This window comes from Oncorhynchus masou, chromosome 5, assembly GCF_036934945.1.
Source record: "Oncorhynchus masou masou isolate Uvic2021 chromosome 5, UVic_Omas_1.1, whole genome shotgun sequence".
NCBI classification, from domain to species: Eukaryota; Metazoa; Chordata; class Actinopteri; order Salmoniformes; family Salmonidae; genus Oncorhynchus; species Oncorhynchus masou.
This window is the reverse complement of record NC_088216.1, coordinates 92,170,357-92,185,550: the sequence shown is the minus strand read 5'-3', so window position 1 is coordinate 92,185,550 and position 15,194 is coordinate 92,170,357. Positions and strand designations below refer to the sequence as shown.

Here is a 15,194-nt window from a genome sequence, read left to right as displayed (position 1 = left end):
GAACCACTCCTTTATTGGGGGTGTCTTGCTAATTGCCTAGAATTTCCACCTGTTGCCTATTCCATTTGCACAACAGCATGTGAAATGTATTGTCAATCAGTGTTGCTTCCTAAGTGGACAGTTTGATTTCACAGAAATGTGATTGACTTGGAGTTACATTGTGTTGTTTAAGTGTTCCCTTTATTTTTTTGAGCAGTGTATATATATATATAGAAATTTGCACAAATTTCTGAAAACCTGTTTTTGCTTTGTCATTATGGGGTATTGTGTGTAGATTGATGAGGGGGAGAAAAAATATATATGGAACAAGTGAAGGAGTCTGAATACTTTCCAAAAGCAGTGAACAGTAGCATGAGAAATAGATCAAATACTAATGGTAATCAATAATCACTGAAGAGCAGTGCAGTGGTAGTAATAAATCAATAATAATTTGAGTAATCTACCTCTCTTATTATAACATCAGGCCTGGCTCTCATGTGTTTAGGTTATTCTAAAATAACTTTTCTGAATAACTTATCGATATCCGATAATCGTAATATTGCCCAACCCTAGATGGAACAATTAACACAGCTGAAACACAGACTACATGGATACAGCTGAAACACAGACTACATGGATACAGCTGAAACACAGACTACATGGACACAACTGAAACACAGACTACATGGACACAGCTGAAACACAGACTACATGGATACAGCTGAAACACAGACTACATGGATACAGCTGAAACACAGACTACATGGACACAACTGAAACACAGACTACATGGACACAACTGAAACACAGACTACATGGACACAACTGAAACACAGACTACATGGACACAACTGAAACACAGACTACATGGACACAACTGAAACACAGACTACATGGATACAGCTGAAACACAGACTACATGGGCACAACTGAAACACAGACTACATGGACACAGCTGAAACACAGACTACATGGATACAGCTGAAACACAGACTACATGGACACAACTGAAACACAGACTACATGGACACAGCTAAAACACAGACTACATGGACACAACTGAAACACAGACTACATGGACACAGCTAAAACACAGACTACATGGACACAACTGAAACACAGACTACATGGACACAACTGAAACACAGACTACATGGACACAGCTAAAACACAGACTACATGGACACAACTGAAACACAGACTACATGGACACAACTGAAACACAGACTACATGGACACAGCTGAAACACAGACTACATGGATACAGCTGAAACACAGACTACATGGACACAACTGAAACACAGACTACATGGACACAGCTAAAACACAGACTACATGGACACAGCTGAAACACAGACTACATGGATACAGCTGAAACACAGACTACATGGACACAACTGAAACACAGACTACATGGATACAACTGATACAGCTGAAACACAGACTACATGGACACAACTGAAACACAGACTACATGGACACAGCTGAAACACAGACTACATGGACACAGCTGATACAGCTGAAACACAGACTACATGGACACAACTGAAACACAGACTACATGGATACAGCTGAAACACAGACTACATGGACACAGCTGAAACACAGACTACATGGACACAGCTGAAACACAGACTACATGGACACAACTGAAACACAGACTACATGGACACAGCTAAAACACAGACTACATGGACACAACTGAAACACAGACTACATGGACACAGCTAAAACACAGACTACATGGATACAGCTGAAACACAGACTACATGGATACAGCTGAAACACAGACTACATGGACACAGCTGAAACACAGACTACATGGACACAACTGAAACACAGACTACATGGACACAGCTGAAACACAGACTACATGGACACAACTGAAACACAGACTACATGGACACAGACTACATGGACAAAACTGCTGAAACACAGACTACATGGACACAGCTAAAACACAGACTACATGGACACAGCTGAAACACAGACTACATGGACACAACTGAAACACAGACTACATGGACACAACTGAAACACAGACTACATGGACACAACTGAAACACAGACTACATGGATACAGCTGAAACACAGACTACATGGACACAGCTGAAACACAGACTACATGGACACAGCTAAAACACAGACTACATGGACACAACTGAAACACAGACTACATGGATACAACTGATACAGCTGAAACACAGACTACATGGACACAACTGAAACACAGACTACATGGACACAGCTGAAACACAGACTACATGGACACAGCTGATACAGCTGAAACACAGACTACATGGACACAGCTGAAACACAGACAACATGGACACAGCTGAAACTCAGACCACATGGATACAACTGAAACACTGACTACATGGACACAGCTAAAACACTGACTACATGGACACAGCTAAAACACAGACTACATGGACACAACTGAAACACAGACTACATGGACACAACTGAAACACAGACTACATGGATACAACTGATACAGCTGAAACACAGACTACATGGACACAGCTAAAACACAGACTACATGGACACAACTGAAACACAGACTACATGGACACAACTGAAACACAGACTACATGGATACAACTGAAACACAGACTACATGGACACAGCTGAAACACAGACTACATGGACACAGCTGAAACACAGACTACATGGATACAACTGAAACACAGACTACATGGACACAGCTGAAACACAGACTACATGGATACAGCTGAAACACAGACTACATGTCTCCCTATTATTGCACCAACTCTGCAGATTTTCCTGTTTGATTCCGATAATAACCAATAACCTGACCCCCATCAGAACTCTCCCTGGCCTGCAGTATGAATAACCATGTGCCAATACAGTCTGCTTTGTTAAATAAGGTCATTTGCATGTAAAAGGACCCATGAGTACCAATATGTGAAGTTTTATTTGGTGTGAAATGAAAGCTAAGAACCTGGAATTTTCCATCCTAAAAATGAGAAATAATTAAAGGCTTTGATTTCTAGATAAACAGATGGAAAAGGGGTTATGGGGTATTGTGTGTAGATTGATGAGAGGGAGAAAAAATATGGTGCGCCTGGCACCATACCCCGTTCAAAGGAACTTCAATCTGAATGGCACACATACACTATCCACGTCTGGGGCGGCAGGTAGCCTTGTGGTTGGGCCAGTAACCGGAAGGTTGCTGGATCAAATCCACAAGCTGACAAGGTAAAAAATCTGTCATTCTGCCCCTGAACAAGGCAGTTAACCAACTGTTCCTAGGCTGTCATTGTAAATAAGAATTCAACCAGGATCTCAGCGATCACTGCCTCATTGCCTGTATCCGCTACGGATCCGCAGTCAAACGATCACCCCTCATCACTGTCAAACACTCCCTAAAACACTTCTGTGAGCAGGCCTTTCTAATCGACCTGGCCCGGGTATCCTGGAAGGACATTGACCTCATCCCGTCAGTTGAGGATGCCTGGTCATTCTTTAAAAGTAACTTCCTCACCATTTTAGATAAGCATGCTCTGTTCAAAAAATGCAGAACTAAGAACAGATATAGCCCTTGGTTCACTCCAGATCTGACTGCCCTCGACCAGCACAAAAACATCCTGTGGCGGACTGCAATAGCATCGAATAGTCCCCGCGATATGCAACTATTCAGGTAAGTCAGGAACCAATACACGCAGTCAGTCAGGAAAGCAAAGGCCAGCCTCTTCAGGCAGAAATTTACATCCTGTAGCTCTAACTCCAAAAGGTTCTGGGACACTGTGAAGTCCATGGAGAACAAGAGCACCTCCTCCCAGCTGCCCACTGCACTGAGGCTAGGTAACACGGTCACCACCGATAAATCCATGATTATCGAAAACTTCAACAAGCATTTCTCAACTGCTGGCCATGCCTTCCTCCTGGCTACTCCAACCTCGGCCAACAGCTCCGCCCTCCCCGCAGCTACTCGCCCAAGCCTCTCCAGGTTATCCTTTACCCAAATAGCAGATGTTCTGAAAGAGCTGCAAAACCTGGACCCGTACAAATCAGCTGGGCTTGACAATCTGGACCCTCTATTTCTGAAACTATCCGCCGCCATTGTCGCAACCCCTATTACCAGCCTGTTAAACCTCTCTTTCATATCGTCTGAGATCCCCAAGGATTAGAAAGCCGCCGCAGTCATCCCCCTCTTCAAAGGGGGAGACACCCTGGACCCAAACTGTTACAGACCTATATCCATCCTGCCCTGCCTATCTAAGGTCTTCAAAAGCCAAGTCAACAAATAGGTCACTGACCATCTCGAATCCCACCGTACCTTCTCCGCTGTGCAATCTGGTTTCCGAGCCGGTCACGGGTGCACCTCAGCCACGCTCAAGGTACTAAACGATATCATAACCGCCATCGATAAAAAACAGTACTGTGCAGCCGTCTTCATCGACCTTGTCAAGGCTTTCGACTCTGTCAATCTCCATATCCTTATCGGCAGACTCAGTAGCCTCGGTTTTTCTGATGACTGCCTTGCCTGGTTCACCAACTACTTTGCAGACAGAGTTCAGTGTGTCAAATTGGAGGGCATGCTGTCCGGTCCTCTAGCAGTCTCTATGGGGGTGCCACAGGGTTCAATTCTCGGACCGACTCTTTTCTCTGTATATATCAATGATGTTGCTCTTGCTGCGGGCAATTCCCTGATCCACCTCTACGCAGACGACACCATTCTGTATACTTCCAGCCCGTCCTTGGACACTGTGCTATCTAACCTCCAAACGAGCTTCAATGCCATACAACACTCCTTCCGTGGCCTCCAACTGCTCTTAAACCCTAGTAAAACCAAATGCATGCTTTTCAACCGTTCGCTGCCTGCACCCGCACGCCCGACTAGCATCACCACCCTGGATGGTTCCGACCTAGAATATGTGGACATCTATAAGTACCTAGGTGTCTGGCTAGACTGTAAACTCTCCTTCCAGACTCATATCAAACATCTCCAATCTAAAATCAAATCTAGAGTCGGCTTTCTATTCCGCAACAAAGCCTCCTTCACTCACGCCGCCAAACTTACCCTAGTAAAACTGACTATCCTACCAATCCTCGACTTCGGCGATGTCATCTACAAAATAGTTTCCAACACTCTACTCAGAAAACTGGATGCAGTTTATCACAGTGCCATCCGTTTTGTTACTAAAGTACCTTATACCACCCACCACTGCGACTTGTATGCTCTAGTCGGCTGGCCCTCGCTACATATTTGTCGCCAGACCCACTGGCTCCAGGTCATCTACAAGTCCATGCTAGGTAAAGCTCCGCCTTATCTCAGTTCACTGGTCACGATGGCAACACCCACCCGTAGCACGCACTCCAGCAGGTGTATCTCACTGATCATCCCTAAAGCCAACACCTCATTTGGCCGCCTTTCGTTCCAGTTTTCTGCTGCCTGTGACTGGAACGAATTGCAAAAATCGCTGAAGTTGGAGACTTTTATCTCCCTCACCAACTTCAAACATCTGCTATCTGAGCAGCTAACTGATCGCTGCAGCTGTACATAGTCTATCGGTAAATAGCCCACCCAATTTTACCTACCTCATTCCCATACTGTTTATATTTATTTACTTTTCTGGTCTTTGCACACCAATATCTCTACCTGTACATGACCATCTGATCATTTATCACTCCAGTGTTAATCTGCAAAATTGTAATTATTCGCCTACCTCCTCATGCCTTTTGCACACAATGTATATAGACTCTCTTTTTTTCTACTGTGTTATTGACTTGTTAATTGTTTACTCCATGTGTAACTCTGTTGTCTGTTCACACTGCTATGCTTAATCTTGGCCAGGTCGCAGTTGCAAATGAGAACTTGTTCTCAACTAGCCTACCTGGTTAAATAAAGGTGAAATAAATAAAAATAATAAAAATGAGAGGTAGTGACATGTTGAATGCACCGATCTGTCTGTTTAAACTACTGGCCCACAGCTCGGACACCCATGCATACCCCATAAGACATGCCACCAGAGGTCTATTTAAACTACTGGCCCACAGCTCAGACACCCATGCATACCCCATAAGACATGCCACCAGAGGTCTATTTAAACTACTGGCCCACAGCTCGGACACCCATGCATACCCCACAAGACATGCCACCAGAGGTCTATTTAAACTACTGGCCCACAGCTCAGACACCCATGCATACCCCACAAGACATGCCACCAGAGGTCTATTTAAACTACTGGCACACAGCTCAGACACCCATGCATACCCCACAAGACATGCCACCAGAGGTCTCTGTCCAGAACAGACTATGGGAGGCGCACAGTTCTACATAGAAGCATGACTACATGGAAGTCTATTCCACATCAGGCAACTGATGCAAACAGTCAAATCAGATGTAGAAAACAGATAAAAATACACCTTATGGAACAGCGGGGACTGTGAAGAGACACACAACGGTACAGACACACGCATACGCACACAAGCGCTAGCACGCACTCTCCACTCACGTACACAAGGTAATAGTGAAACATCAACGCTATGAAATAACACATATGGAATCATGTAGTAACCAAACAAGTTTAAATTATATTATAGATTTGAGATTGTTCAAATTAGCCTCCCTTTGCCTTGACAGCTTTGAACACTCTTGGCATTCTAAAATAAAGAAAGACAATCCCTAGGTGCGTTCAAACTTTTGACTGGTACTGTACATTGTAATATTGTTGAATGGTGATTTTATAAATTTTGTATTGTAGATATTTAGTGGTGTAATAATGTTATATGATGTACTGTTTAGAGGTCGACCGATTAAATCTGAACGGCCGATTAATTAAGGCCGATTTCAAGTTTTCATAAAAATTGGAAATCGGTATTTTTGGACAACGATGTTTTTTTGTGTTTTTTTTACAACTTTATTCAACGATGCAAGTCAGTTAAGAACACGGTCTTATTTTCAATGGCGGCCTAGGAACGGTGGGTTAACTGCCTGTTCAGGGGCAGAACGACAGAGTTTTACCTTGTCAGCTCGGGGATTCAATCTTGCAACCATACAGTTAACTAGTCTAACGCTCTAACCACCTGCCTCTCATTGTACTCCACGAGGAGCCTGCCTGTTACACGAATACCGTAAGAAGCCAAGGTAAGTTATTAGCTAGCATTAAACTTATCTTAGAAAAAACAATCAATCATAATCACTAGTTACACATGGTTGATGATATTACTAGTTTATTACTAGTTTATCTAGCGTGTCCTGCATTGCATATAATCGATACGGTGCGTATCATTGTGCCAATGTGTATCTAACCATAAACATCAATGCCTTTCTTAAAATCAGTACACAGAAGTATATATTTTTAAACCTGCATATTTAGCTAAAAGAAATTAGCAGGCAATATTAACCAGGTGAACTTGTGTCACTTCTCTTGCGTTCATTGCACGCAGAGTCAGGGTATATGCAACAGTTTGGGCTGCCTGGCTCATTGCAAACTAATTTGCTTGAATTTTACCTAATTATGACATAACATTGAAGGTTGTACAGTGTAACAAGAATATTTAGACTTATGGATGCCACCCGTTAGATAAAATACCGAACGGTTCCGTATTTCACTGAAATAATAAACGTTTTGTTCTCTTCCCCTGAACAAAGCAGAACCCCCGTTCCTGGGCCCTCATTAATCGGCCATTCCCATTTATCGGTCGAACTCTACTTTAGACCGCTGCACCACTCAGGAGTCAGAGTTTTTACACTGCTGCTATCCGTGTTTCTTATCGATGCATAGTCACTTTACCCCTATCTAGATGTACAAACTACCTCGACTACCCCCACCAGCACACTGCCCCCTGTATGTACCCCTATAACTTCTCAAACTGCATTGTTATTTTGTGTTAATTTTTATTTAATCTTTTACTTCAGTTTATTTAGTAAATATTTTCTTAACTCTATTTCTTGAAATGCATTGTTGGTTGAGGGCTTGTAAGTAAGCATATCACTGTAAGGTCTACATCTGTTGTATTCGGCGCATGTGACAAATAAAATTAGATTTAACAGCAGCGGAGAGGGAGAGGGACAGCTGTGGATAGGGACAGCATGGGGAGAGGGACAGCTGTGGACAGGGACAGCATGGGGAGAGGGAGAGGGACAGCTGTGGATAGGGACAGCATGTGGAGAGGGACAGCAGGGGAGTGGGAGAGGGACAGCAGGGGGAGAGGGAGAGGGACAGAAGGGGGAGAGGGAGAGGGACAGCAGGGGGAGAGGGACAGCAGGGGAGTGGGAGAGGGACAGCAGGGGGAGAGGGACAGCATGGGGAGAGGGAGAGGGACAGCAGGGGGAGAGGGAGAGGGACAGCAGGGGGAGAGGGAGAGCATGGGGAGAGGGAGAGGGACAGCTGTGGATAGGAACAGCATGGGGAGAGGGACAGTTGTGGATAGGGACAGCAGGGGGGGAGGGACAGCTGTGGATAGGGACAGCAGGGGGAGGGACAGCTGTGGATAGGGACAGCTAGGGGAGAGGGACAGCAGGGGAGTGGGAGAGGGACAGCAGGGGGAGAGGGAGAGGGACAGCAGGGGGAGAGGGACAGCTGTGGATAGGGACAGCAGGGGGAGAGGGAGAGGGACAGCTGGGGATAGGGACAGCATGCGAGAAGGCCAGGGGGAGAGGGACAGCAAGGCAGCGGGACAGCATGGGGAGAGGGACAGCATGGGGAGAGGGACAGCAGGGGGAGAGGGACAGCAGGGGAGAGTGACAGCGGGAGAGAGGGACAGCGGGGGGAGAGGTACAGCATGGGGAGAGGTACAGCGGGGGGAGAGGGACAGCAGGGAGGAGAGGGACAGTGGGGGGAGAGGTACTGCAGGGGGGAGGGACAGCAGGGGAGAGGGACTGCAGGGGGGAGGGACAGCGGGGGAGAGGGACAGCGGGGGGAGAGGTACAGCATGGGAAGATGGACAGCATGGGGAGAGGGACAGCATGGTGAGAGGGACAGCAGGGGAGAGGGGCAGCAGGGGAGAGGGGCAGCATGGGAGAGGTACAGCATGGGGAGAGGGACAGCAGGGGAGAGGGACAGCAGGGGAGAGGGACAGCATGGGGAGAGGGACAGCATGGGGAGAGGGACAGCATGGGGAGAGGGACAGCATGGGGAGAGGGACAGCATGGGGAGAGGGACAGCATGGGGAGAGGGACAGCAGGGGGAGAGGGACAGCTGTGGATAAGAACAGCAGGGGATAGGGACCGCAGGGGAGAGGGACAGCAGGGGGAGAGGGACAGCAGGGGGAGAGGGACAGCAGGGGGAGAGGGACAGCAGGGGAAAGGGACAGCAAGGGGGAGAGAGACAGCAGGGGGAGAGAGACAGCAGGGGGAGAGGGACAGCAGGGGGAGAGGGACAGCAGGGGAGAGAGACAGCAGGGAAGAGAGACAGCAGGGGAGAGAGACAGCAGGGGGAGAGGGACAGCAGGGGGAGAGGGACAGCAGGGGGAGAGGGACAGCAGGGGAAAGGGACAGCAAGGGGGAGAGAGACAGCAGGGGGAGAGGGACAGCAGGGGGAGAGGGACAGCAGGGGGAGAGGGACAGCAGGGGAGAGAGACAGCAGGGAAGAGAGACAGCAGGGAAGAGAGACAGCAGGGGAGAGAGACAGCAGGGGGAGAGAGACAGCAGGGGGAGAGAGACAGCAGGGGGAGAGAGACAGCAGGGGAGAGGGACAGCATAAGTATGCTATAAATATGCATCCTACCAGGCAGGTACACTATATATACAGCTATAAGTATGCATCCTACCAGGCAGGTACACTGTATATACAGCTATAAGTATGCACACTTCCAGGCTGGTACACTACATTTACAAAAGTATGTGGACACCCCTTCAAATTAGTGTATTTGGCTATTTCAGCGATATCCGTTGCTGACACGTGTATAAAATTGAGCACACTGCCATGCAATCTCCATAGACAAACATTGGCAGTAGAATGGCTTTACTGAAGAGCTCAGGGACTTTCAACGTGGCAGTAGAATGGCCTTACTGAAGAGCTCAGGGACATTCAACGTGGCAGTAGAATGGCCTTACTGAAGAGCTCAGGGACTTTCAACGTGGCAGTAGAATGGCCTTACTGAAGAGCTCAGGGACTTTCAACGTGGCAGTAGAATGGCCTTACTGAAGAGCTCAGGGACTTTCAACGTGGCAGTAGAATGGCCTTACTGAAGAGCTCAGGGACTTTCAACGTGGCAGTAGAATGGCCTTACTGAAGAGCTCAGGGACATTCAACGTGGCAGTAGAATGGCCTTACTGAAGGGCTCAGTGATTTCAAAGTGGCAGTAGAATGGCCTTACTGAAGAGCTCAGTGATTTCAACGTGGCAGTAGAATGGCCTTACTGAAGAGCTCAGGGACTTTCAACGTGGCAGTAGAATGGCCTTACTGAAGAGCTCAGGGACTTTCAACGTGGCAGTAGAATGGCCTTACTGAAGAGCTCAGTGACTTTCAACGTGGCAGTAGAATGGCCTTACTGAAGAGCTCAGGGACTTTCAACGTGGCAGTAGAATGGCCTTAGTTAAGAGCTCAGGGACTTTCAACGTGGCAGTAGAATGGCCTTACTGAAGAGTTCAGTGATTTCAACGTGGCAGTAGAATGGCCTTACTGAAGAGCTCAGGGACTTTCAACGTGGCAGTAGAATGGCCTTACTGAAGAGCTCAGGGACTTTCAACGTGGCAGTAGAATGGCCTTACTGAAGAGCTCAGGGACTTTCAACGTGGCAGTAGAATGGCCTTACTGAAGAGCTCAGGGACTTTCAACGTGGCAGTAGAATGGCCTTACTGAAGAGCTCAGGGACTTTCAACGTGGCAGTAGAATGGCCTTACTGAAGAGCTCAGGGACTTTCAACGTGGCAGTAGAATGGCCTTACTGAAGGGCTCAGTGATTTCAAAGTGGCAGTAGAATGGCCTTACTGAAGAGCTCAGTGATTTCAACGTGGCAGTAGAATGGCCTTACTGAAGAGCTCAGGGACTTTCAACGTGGCAGTAGAATGGCCTTACTGAAGAGCTCAGGGACTTTCAACGTGGCAGTAGAATGGCCTTACTGAAGAGCTCAGTGACTTTCAACGTGGCAGTAGAATGGCCTTACTGAAGAGCTCAGGGACTTTCAACGTGGCAGTAGAATGGCCTTAGTTAAGAGCTCAGGGACTTTCAACGTGGCAGTAGAATGGCCTTACTGAAGAGTTCAGTGATTTCAACGTGGCAGTAGAATGGCCTTACTGAAGAGCTCAGGGACTTTCAACGTGGCAGTAGAATGGCCTTACTGAAGAGCTCAGGGACTTTCAACGTGGCAGTAGAATGGCCTTACTGAAGAGCTCAGGGACTTTCAACGTGGCAGTAGAATGGCCTTACTGAAAAGCTCAGTGACTTTCAACGTGGCAGTAGAATGGCCTTACTGAAGAGCTCAGGGACTTTCAACGTGGCAGTAGAATGGCCTTACTGAAAAGCTCAGTGACTTTCAACGTGGCAGTAGAATGGCCTTACTGAAAAGCTCAGTGACTTTCAACTTGGCAGTAGAATGGCCTTACTGAAGAGCTCAGTGACTTTCAACGTGGCACCGTCATATGATGCAACCTTTCCAACAAGTCAGTTCGTCAGATTTAGAGCCTCCCCGTCAACTGTAAGTGCTGTCAGTGTGAAGTGAAAACGACTAGGAGCAACAACGGCTCAGCCGTAGTGGTAGGCCACACAAGCTCACAGAACGAGACCGCCGAGTGCCGTAGCACGTTGTCTGTCCTCAGTTGCAGCACTCACTACCAAACTGCCTCTGGAAGCAACGTCAGCACACTAACTGTTTGTCGGGAGCTTCATGAAATGGGTTTTTCAAGGCCGAGCAGCCGTACACAAGCCTAAGATCACCATGCGCAATGCCAAGCGTTGGCTGGAGTGATGAATTACGCTTCACCATCTGGCAGTCCGAAAAATGAATCTGGGTTTGGCAGATGCCAGGAGAACACTACCTGCCTGAATGCATAGTGCAAACTGTAAAGTTTGGTGGAGGAATAATTGTCTGGAGCTGTATTTCATGGTTCAGGCCCCTTAGTTCCAGTGAAGGGAAATCTTAACGCTACAGCATACAATGACATTCTAGGCGATTCTGTGCTTCCAACAGTGTGGCAACAGTTTGGGGAAGGCCCTTTCCTGTTTCAGCATGACAATGCCCCTCTGCACAAAGCGAGGTCCATACAGAAATGGACTGACCTGCACAGAGCCCTGACCTCAACCCCATCAAACACCTTTGGGATGAATTTGAAAGCCGACTGCGAGCCAGGCCTAATCACCCAACATCAGTGGCCGAACTCACTAATGCTCGTGGCTGAATGGAAGCAAGTCCCTGCAGCAATGTTCCAACATCTAGTGGAAAGCCTTCCCAGAAGAGTGGAGGCTGTTATAGCAGCAATGGGGGGACCAACTCCATATTAAAGGCTTCCTAGAAGACTGGAGGCTGTTATAGCAGCAAAGGGGGACCAACTCTATATTAAAAGCTTCCTAGAAGACTGGAGGCTGTTATAGCAGCAAAGGGGGACCAACTCCATATTAAAGGCTTCCTAGAAGAGTGGAGGCTGTTATAGCAGCAAAGGGGGACCAACTCCATATTAAAGGCTTCCTAGAACAGTGGAGGCTGTTATAGCAGCAAAGGGGGACCAACTCCATATTAAAGGCTTCCGAGAAGAGTGGAGGCTGTTATAGCAGCAAAGGGGGACCAACTCCATATTAATGGCTTCCTAGAACAGTGGAGGCTGTTATAGCAGCAAAGGGGGACCAACTCCATATTAAAGGCTTCCTAGAAGAGTGGAGGCTGTTATAGCAGCAAAGGGGGACCAACTCCATATTAAAGGCTTCCTAGAAGAGTGGAGGCTGTTATAGCAGCAAAGGGGGACCAACTCCATATTAATGGCCATGATTTTGTAATGAGAAGTTCGACCAGGAGCTGGCCATGTACTGTATGTCGGGTTGATGCATAGTTTTCTAATACAGTAATAAAGTAGTGTAATGGCAAACCCCTAGAATGAAGCGGGAATAATCGAGACCGTTTGGGTTATTAGGCTCCTGGATTCAGCAGTGTCAAGCCAGGGACGATTTCAAATGAGCCATCATCAGGCTACGACAGACAGCCTCCATAAACACAACGTCAAAGCCAAGATTACTGCTAGACCTTAATTACTTTGAATAGTTCTCGTATCGGCCAGGTTTCGTGATATTCACACGAATAATAACGCATCGCTCAACTGACATGGATGATTGGAGATAAGATGTGTTACCGCGTTCAGCCGATGAGACATTGTAGCAGGCAGCGTAGTACTGAATGACACATTGTAGTCTTGCACCAAAGGGTTAATGTTAACGCGCGTAAATATCTTCTTCTGATTTGAAAACGCCTGTTGGCAATAAGTGATCGAAAAAGAAAGTGATCGATCAGTGACGGATGATTGACCTGCATTGGGCAATTAAACGTACAAAGGACATCGTAAAAACATTTAAAATCAAGCAAAAGACGTGGCAGACTTCCATTATTATCAGCGGGCTAGACTGATGAACCTGGCTTGCTGATACACTTGAGAAAATACAATTGGATTCAAATACATGGTGTGAAAATCTTCAAGCATTTCGATCGTTTTACAGATAAAATGTAGACAGCAACCCCGCACTGCAACGTCTATCAATGGGCAGTTATTCAAAGTGCCTGGCTGGAGGGCAGCGGGCTATTGTCAGCTACGACTCCTCTTTTCTCAGGGCTTTTATAACGTCGACAAACATTAAAACAATAGACATAAAACACCATAGTACTACCAGGTTAACGGCGGGACAAGCTAAACATGATGTAGATTGAAATGTGTAGCCTCGTTACTGTCCGATCGAGACACCCACTGTTCTGCTCTGTCCTGAGATCGACACTACAATGTTACTGTAGCCACCCACATGAGATAGAGCTGGAAACACACTCTGAAAATACTACGAAATCATACAAACACACCTTCATATTTAGATGACTATATTGTTCACTAAATGTTTTGGTGCTATTCACAAAAATGTCACAACCGACTCATCTATTTTTAACTCCGCCTTCTTCAAGCGGCCTCGCGCTTCTGGCAATTCAGATGTCGACAAAGAATGAGCAACATACTGTCAAATGATCCTACAAAACACAACGTGGACGGACAAAAAAACATTCACGATATATTCAAGCAATTACCTTCCGTGAAACCAGTCCTTGCATGCGTCACATTCGATCATAAACTGGGTAACGTCGTACGGTAATCTGCAGATGCAATATACTGGTACAGTCGCCATGTTAGATCATTGACAACAACGTCGGATAGGAGGGAGAGACGGGGCAGCAGCAACTCTACTGCAACAAAATGCAATATGAAGATCTTCCACAAGCCGAAGCTAGCCAGTTCCGCTGGACATGAAATTACATCCACAAGTCCATCATCCACTGATGTTGCATTAAGTTGGTTATCGTCCTGATTTAGCACAGAGGTCGATAATGTTCCTGAAGTGCATCATTGTTTTCCTGCCCCCTGGTGCCTGTAGTATCCAGCCACTCATAAACCAACATAAAATGTATCCTCGTTGCATTGTAATATCTGTTACGTCAGCGTTCGTCGTCGATGGCTCGCATCAGATGAATGAATGTCATTAACGGAGCAGCCGTTTCAGCGGGCATCCCGGGACGTTCCAAACCGACAAGCTCGAGCTTTGGTTTGTCTGTACAAATCGAGCAACCGGAATCGAACAATTTACCGATTCTTTACCTGATCAAATACAGATCGTTTCCGTATCACCGCGAGACATGATGATGGAGATGAAATGCCAACAGTTCTGATTAAAATAATCCTATAACCTACATGTGTCTTTATCATATCAATCTGTTTGATTTATTAATAACATAGGAATTAAAAAATATGAATATCACATCTACTCTTGATTTCGGATTAAAGAAGAGCAGGAGCTGTCTTTTTCCAAGTCGGTCCATTAAACTATGTTCCCCGAAATTACCAAATTACATTATGCTATAGAGATCTCCTGATTATTCACTCTTAATTAAGGGTTTATACACATTTTCATGACTATTGTTATAGCCTAAAACGAAGCATTATTGGCGCTGGAAGGCTGCTGTGTCTGATCCCATGCAGACCTACCATCTCCTGTCGTTGTGCCCTTGATCAAGGCACTTCACCCCCCACAAAGTAGAATTGAACTGTTAGTCACACGTGGTCAA

General features: G+C 46.5%; 1 protein-coding gene across 1 annotated transcript in view; it reads right to left on the bottom strand.

Annotated features, from left to right (window-relative positions):
* The window catches only part of LOC135540448 (lysine-specific demethylase phf2-like), a 226,971-nt gene extending 212,391 nt beyond the window's left edge, over positions 1–14,580 (bottom strand). The window contains exon 1 of the mRNA XM_064967078.1: positions 14,163–14,580. Within this exon, the coding sequence (XP_064823150.1) occupies positions 14,163–14,260 (98 nt within the window). The 5' untranslated portion in view covers positions 14,261–14,580. The remainder of the gene's footprint in view (positions 1–14,162) is intronic.
* Between the last annotated feature and the right edge of the window lie 614 nt (positions 14,581–15,194).